Below are 7,377 nucleotides of genomic sequence, written 5' to 3' on the forward strand. Positions count from 1 at the left end.
GTAGAAAAATGTGATTATTGCAGATTGGCGCAACTATACGTAGCGTATTTTGATTGAATATGATATTCGAGGGTACCGTTTACCAACAGTTTGTTTTTAAAAACGCGATTTTAGTATTTTGAGTTTTGAGCAACTTTTGGACTATGTTTCCCGTATGTGCGATGTTCAAATTGGATCACCATACATACATATGGACGTACATATGTATGTATGAACAATGTATATATTAGCGTATGTCCTTCAGAAAGCGATTGACGAACAATTACTGCATTTTGTCATACATTTATCTATAAAAATATATTAAAATATAAGTTCGCCTTCCTTATAGATTGGATATGCCCTGAGACATTCCATAAATTTGTATATTATGGTAATCTGTCGTCCTGTCATTCCCATTGTTATCTATCCCGCCGAACTAAGTAAATTGCAATGTACGTAAAATCGTGCTTAAATTTATTGGAAATGAAATGAGTGCATTGTTGTTGGTTTTTTTTACATTTTTTTTATAAATTTTACATTTGACAAATATTTGACTATGTTATCGGCATTCTGGCATGCGATTTCAACAAATTTCCACTAATGAGGTAGTAGCGGTTGAGTTATAGTATATATTTCCAATTTTCCATGTACATACAATTACGTTTGATTCAAATCTATATAGAAAACCAACAAAACAAAATCATAAATAAAACAAAAATGTCTTTTAATTTGCTTAAAATATTACTATTTGTTGATTTATTGTTAATAAACTTAAAAGAACACAAAATACAACTAAAAACACATTTAGACGCAGTAAAACATAAAAATATTATAATAAATAACAAATACTTGTAGAATTATCCTATAGTTACTAAGGTAGATAGTTGAGTGGAAGGGAATTGACAAACAATTCCTCCACCACGTTCTCTTTGTTTTTGATAAAAGCTAAAATTTGTGTTTCGTCATATTTTTGTGAGGCTTAGAATTTAAGACCAGCTTGAACTTCAGCCATGATATTGGCAGATTTCTGCAATTGTTCAACTTCGGTTTGGGTCAAAATTTGCTTAACGACATGGGTAACACCGTTGGAATTCAAAGCACATGGGAGGGACAAGAAGACATCCTTGTCGATACCGTGTTCACCCTGAAAGAGATTAGAGAAATACGTATTAAATCATAATCAGAAAATATTGAAAAGTAAAAGTGTCTTAACTTACCTTAACAGATGTAGATACAGCAACAATGGCACTGGTATTTCTCAAAATGGCCGAGGCCAAGGAGGCAGTGCTCAAACCAATAGCCCAGGAAGTGTAACCCTTTAGCTTGATAACTTCATAGGCAGATTGTACAACTTGTTTGTGGACTTCGTTCCACTTCTCTGGATCTTCATCGGAGCCAATGTTGGGGTTCAATTCACGCAAACGAACACCGGCAATATTAACTCCAGACCATACTGGCACCGAGCTGTCACCATGTTCACCAATAATCCAACCGTGACATGATGTGGGAGCAACACCCAAACGTTGGGACATAAGGAAACGGAAACGAGATGAATCCAAATTGGTACCACTGCCGATGACACGGTTCTTGGGCAAGCCAGACAACTTCCAGGCAACATAGGTCATAATATCGACAGGATTGGAGACCATCAACAAAATGGTATCGGGACTGTTTTCAACCAATTTTGGAATGATATTCTTGAGAATGTCGGTGTTACGTTGGACCAAAGACAAACGGGATTCACCCTCCTTTTGTCTGACACCAGCTGTGACAATGCACAATCTTGAGTTGGCAGAATCAGCAAAATCTGTGCTGGCGATAATTTTGGGATTTTTCAAGAAATTGGAACCGTGTTGCAAATCCATCATTTCTCCCATCAACTTATCTTTGCAGACATCCATCAGGCAGATTTCGCTGGAGACATTTTGGGCCAAGATACTGAATGCACAAGCCATACCGACCTGGCCAATACCAACAATGGTAATTTTGTTGCCAGATGAGGGTAAGACCTCGGCGACTTGGTTCATGAGATTATCCTTGACTGAAGCCATTGTTTATTTTTGGGAGCTGTAAGGAGAGAGAAAGACAAGAATAGGTGAGTAATATGTTTGGAAATATCGGTTATATTAAAAAAAAAAAAAAAAAACAAGGGGAAGTAATTGAAACACAGATTAGGAATGTATTAACATGTGCATTGAATGTTAAAGTAAGGTAAATACTGGGCAATCAATTTTAAATTGTGCTAATAAAGGAATCTGAGAATTAATTACAAACATTAAATTATAAACACTAGACAAATTGCACTTTGAAAAGAAATTAAAATAGGTAACAAAAAATGTAGGGGCGTTAAGTATAGTACACATTGACAAGCAAAACTGACAGTCATCGAGGTCTATTTCGTGAATATCAAAGCCTAATTGAAAAATTTCTTTTATAATCTCTAAATAATACCGTAAATATTGTATTTCAAACGTTTTTAGCAAAATAAAAGTTGTTATTTGCCGGAAAATTGTCCTTAAAGTACGTTGACTGTCAGTTTTGACTGTTAGTGTGTACTCCCCTTTAGAGTGGTTCTGGAATAGAACAAAAGTATGAAAAGATTGTTATGATATCGTAACAACAGACGTGCATCTATTGACAAATGCTAACAATTGAATTGTCCTATTGTATTTCGTCACCATAAATGCCCGAAGTCGCATCTCAAAAAAAGTCAAAATTAGTTTGTCCCGGTCCACACTAGAGTGAATTTCATTAAAAAATTTCATGAAATTAGGCGTTCTTAGGCCGAATTCCCCACAACAGCAATGTCATGATTTTACTCTACTATGGAACTCGATCTAGCGACGCATAATTTCATGCCAAAATTTCAGTGAAATTACTCTAGTGTGGCCCGGGACTTTTTTGATTGAATCTAATACATAAAACTAAAATACATGTTTCTGACAAATTTCAAGCTTGCACGTTCAAAAATAACGATCCTATTCAAGAAATGGCATTTCGAAAAAATCGGATAATATTGCAGATTTTGTTGTAATGACGGATCCCAAAACCAAGTGTTTCCGCGGTTTTGGTTTCATTACTTACTCCTATTCGTATATGATTGATAACATCCCATATACTCGCCTCGCCTTCATAAGGTTAATATTCCATAAAACAGTTTTTCATTTTACAACGTTTTTTGTTTCTCCTGTAAAATTATTTTGTTAGTTCCGACTTTTGGAATTTATGGTGACGATTTGTACTTTGAATAAACTGTAAGCTGAATTAGAAATGTTCCCCCAAAAAATCCCTTGCAGAACGATAAATAATTCCAATGAAGCAGTGATCAACATGGTCCATCATCGATACCCAACTTTCAAAATTCCTGATATTATTTATTCTCAATTTATAACTAACTCAACAACCACTTGATGTGGCCAACTGAGCGTGACAACATTAAATAACACTAAATTAGTCACCACCGGCATATTTTTTTAAAATAACAAAGTGTGTTTATTAATAATAATTCTAATTTTCTCTCCTCCTCCCCCTGAACCGTTCACTTAATTGTCACGTGTGGCCCACATAAAAAAATATTCATCCGCATACTCGTGGCTGTTTTTGTGGAAAACAATGCTGGCACACCAGCCGATGCGTTAATTTTGTTTTTTTTTTTTTGTTAATTTTGGACAGCGGGGGAGAGCACAACGAATAGAATCATTTCTTCTGTTAGCTTATTATTAGGCATAACCTTCAGGAAGGTCAAGTTAATGGAATAGTTGAGAAAGTATTTTAAAATATCTCAAAATGAAGAAAAGGAAAGTGTTATTTTTCTATCATAGAGAGAGATATTCTCGAGTGTTAAAGAACAGCCAGCATAAAACTGTTAATTCCGTGATAGTATGAGAGGTGTGGGTTTTTGGGTAACAGTATTGATGTTGGGATTGATGGCGAAAATACTTTGCTGGTAAATAACATAATAACATTGTTTTTCAAAGTCTGTGGTGAAAAACAAAATTATTTTGCCAATAAATCAATTCGTTGAAATGGAAATTTGTTCTCAGAACTTATTGTCAATACGTGTTCAACTGGACGTCACAAGAATCGTGAATCTTAAGAATCTGTAAAGTAGTTATATGTATAAATATAAAGAATGAATGGCCTGTTTCACTAAGACGATTCGAATTCAAATTCGTTCAAAACAACAACAGGATTTTGGTATTACTTCAAACGAATTTGAATCCGAATCGTCTTAGTGAAACAGGCCATTTATGGCCTTAGGTATAAATAAGTCGCCCATATTTTAGAAACATATTTATTTTATGTATTTATGTAAAAATGATAATTCTTTTAATATCAATTCAACAACAAAAATGATTTTTATAATTTTAATAGAACCAGACTATCAACTGTTTGTACTTTTACATTAAAAAGCATTCATCCTTAATAGTTTTTTAATTGAACAATTAATGAAAAATGTATTTCTCAAAATAATATGGGAAATTAAATAAATATATGTATTAATATAAATTCTGTAATATTAAGAATTTCCAAATTAACAAAGAATTAGTTAGTTAAACTGAGATGTTTTATTGTCAGTGTATACAACATTTCACTCTAGTGCCTCATAATTCATGAATCATTTATTAATCAATTTCTCATATTTAAACATTACTAATCACCATTCAAGCAATCTTTTATTAGTGACATTAATTATCAAGCGATATAAGTTACACGGATATGGGGAATCCGACAAGTAAATATTCGAATTGCATCGAAATGCATACAAAGATTAGGGGCTATTTGTTTTATTTTAACAATTATTACTTCTTATCTTATCGTCCAGCATATTGAAATATGAAAATGATTTGTAAGAAATATAAACGCATGGTGTTGAAAACAAATTGTGTCGTTTGTAACGTTTATTTTTGACAAGTACACACAATATAAACAAATAGTGGGTGGAGAGGGGGAATAGCAGAGCGTCTATTTAATTGTGGAGTGAGTTAATGCTGTTGGAATCACCATTATTTAACCTTCAAAATATTTCAAAGTCAAATTTTGTATATCTGCTGGATTGCTGTTATATGATGGGTGTGTTTGTTTTTTTTTGTTCTCTGTTAAGGAATTCCGGGATTTTTTCACTAGCAGCTGATTCCTGGTGGATGACCAATTGTCAGTAATGCGCATGTCTCTTTGAAAAGTGAAAGGAACTTATTTGTTACAAGGGCATATTAAGGTGAATAAACTCGAAATGATGGTAAGGGATTAGCGGGAAGCAACAAACTGCGTTTGTTGTGAAATTACAAAGCAAAGAGGAAGGGAAAATTCTGTGGAAAGAATGGGAAATTGAATACATTTGAAACTCAATTTAAGTAGTCATGATACAGACTTGTAAGTATTGCATTTTCCCCATATGCTCGAATTTCTTGGTAGGTACGTATTTTTTTTAGAAAACTTCCTGTAGAATTTTAGGGAGTTTGTATAGTAAAACAACCTATGGAATGTAACTATTCAAAGAACCCATTTTGAATAATAAAAATAAAGCAGATAAAGTGCATAAAATAAGGTCTAACATAGACCATAAAAGAAACTCCTTGGTCTCCTGTTCCTGAACTTGAAAAACTCTACAAATTTTACTACGATAACAATTTTTTCCTTTATGTTATCGAAAAAAAGAAAAAAAGTAAAATTAGTACATTCTTGCAGGTTCTGGAACGGAGCAAAAATGTTTATACATAAAATATGTATAATAAAGTTAACATTCAGGATATAAAATAGCTCTGTTCCTTTACGAGCAAGAACTTCAATTTTTATCACTTTTCACTCGAAAAGCGTTCCCTTACTTCAAAAAGAATACAATTGGTATGAGAGCAGTTCACAACTTTTACTACTGTTAATATTTCAACAAGCAAAGGAACCGACCATATATTGAAACGAGATGTATCTCATTAGGAACATACTGCAGTCAATTCAGCCAAAACCTTAACAAGACCTTGAATGATTTGCTGGTGTTTTTCTATAAAACATTCAAAATATACATGGGTATATTGGGTATATACTGAGAATTGATATCAAAGTATGCCTAAATCAGAGCCAGTCTTAGAGGATTCCGTACTGGAGATAGTAAGTAATTTTGCAAGTCCAAGCGATACTGGCCTAAACATGTTCTGAGATTTTGCAAATAATCTTATGTAGTTTTTTTACAATTTCTTTTGGCTCTCTGTAAAGATTTTTTTAGAATGAATCATAGAGGGGGGTTTTCTGGGCCAGCTACAAAAACACATTTAAGTGTAAGTAAGAATGTCCCTGTTAAGTCATTTTCCTCCAAAAGAGATTTATGGTTTTCTATATTAATATTTTAGTACAGGTACATACATATCTAGGTATGTATGTACATATTTGACTAATACACATCTTAGTATTATAATAAATGTTAAAACCAACAACAAAAAGGTTAATTGTTTTACTTGAATATGACACTCGTGATGCTAACATTAAATACAAATTTGATGAATAGAATAAAAACGAATCACTATGACATCAAAATGAAATGAGATCACTGAACGCAAATTGAATCTCAATTACAACACAAAATGAAATAACAAACTAAAAATGCTGGTTGGATTGTTTTTGATACAGGCGAATGCAGTAGTTCACAGTTGCAACTTAAATTTTTGATTTGTATCTTGACGTGTAATTGTTTTTATTTCTTTTAATATTTTTTTCTACAATTGTTGGAAAAAACACTCACTTTTTATTCACTGGGATTCACCAAAAAGACACTTGAATATCTTGGACGTCTGCACTGTTAGCCGTTTGAAAACGAACTGTTTCTGAACACACAACAATTTGTTTCACTTTGGATTTTTGTTTGGTCGGTTGGTTTGGTTTGTTGCTGGAGGGGAGTATTATTTTTTGTTAAGTCTCTTTTGGTTTGTACGTTGGTTGTTTTTGCTGTTGTTGCGTTGTGGATACACTATGAAGTTCTCCCGTTCAATTACACTCAACTCAATGAGAAGCTATAATGCCGGCTATATGCCGTTATTTCGTTATTTATAAAGAACCGCCACACATCAAACATCATCGTCATTAACACGAAGCGACGATGACGACGTCATCACTATTCACTCACTCAATAGTTTGAGGGGTTTGTTATGAGTTGTGCATGATCCCTTCACAACAACAACAAACCCAGCCTTACCCCCCAAAAACCCAAACCCAGTCATTGGCTTCTGCTTCTGGATGTTATGACGAAATTTTTTGGTATTCAATGAAAACATTTTTTGAGTCACACCAGAGAGGAATGCCTACCAGACAGACCGTGAGTGCCTCCGCTGAGTGAGTGTGTATGTTCGTTTCAATGGTTAATGCATTCAGCTAACGTGACTGTTGGTGATGTTGGTTGTTGTATTTTTA

The 7,377-nt window shown here is 33.6% G+C and overlaps 1 protein-coding gene across 1 annotated transcript; it reads right to left on the reverse strand.

Annotated features, from left to right (window-relative positions):
* Positions 1–701: 701 nt before the first annotated feature.
* On the reverse strand, positions 702–6,993 carry Ldh (Lactate dehydrogenase). Its single transcript, XM_073982431.1, has 3 exons — positions 6,713–6,993; positions 1,197–2,046; positions 702–1,123 (listed from the first exon to the last, which is right to left on the reverse strand). Exons 2-3 carry the CDS (start codon positions 2,028–2,030, stop codon positions 959–961), a joined length of 999 nt encoding a protein of 332 aa, XP_073838532.1. The 5' UTR covers positions 2,031–2,046; positions 6,713–6,993; the 3' UTR covers positions 702–958.
* Positions 6,994–7,377: the final 384 nt, after the last annotated feature.

Source organism: Musca autumnalis, unplaced genomic scaffold, assembly GCF_047663935.1.
Source record: "Musca autumnalis isolate F117 unplaced genomic scaffold, ASM4766393v1 scaffold_4, whole genome shotgun sequence".
NCBI classification, from domain to species: domain Eukaryota; kingdom Metazoa; phylum Arthropoda; class Insecta; order Diptera; family Muscidae; genus Musca; species Musca autumnalis.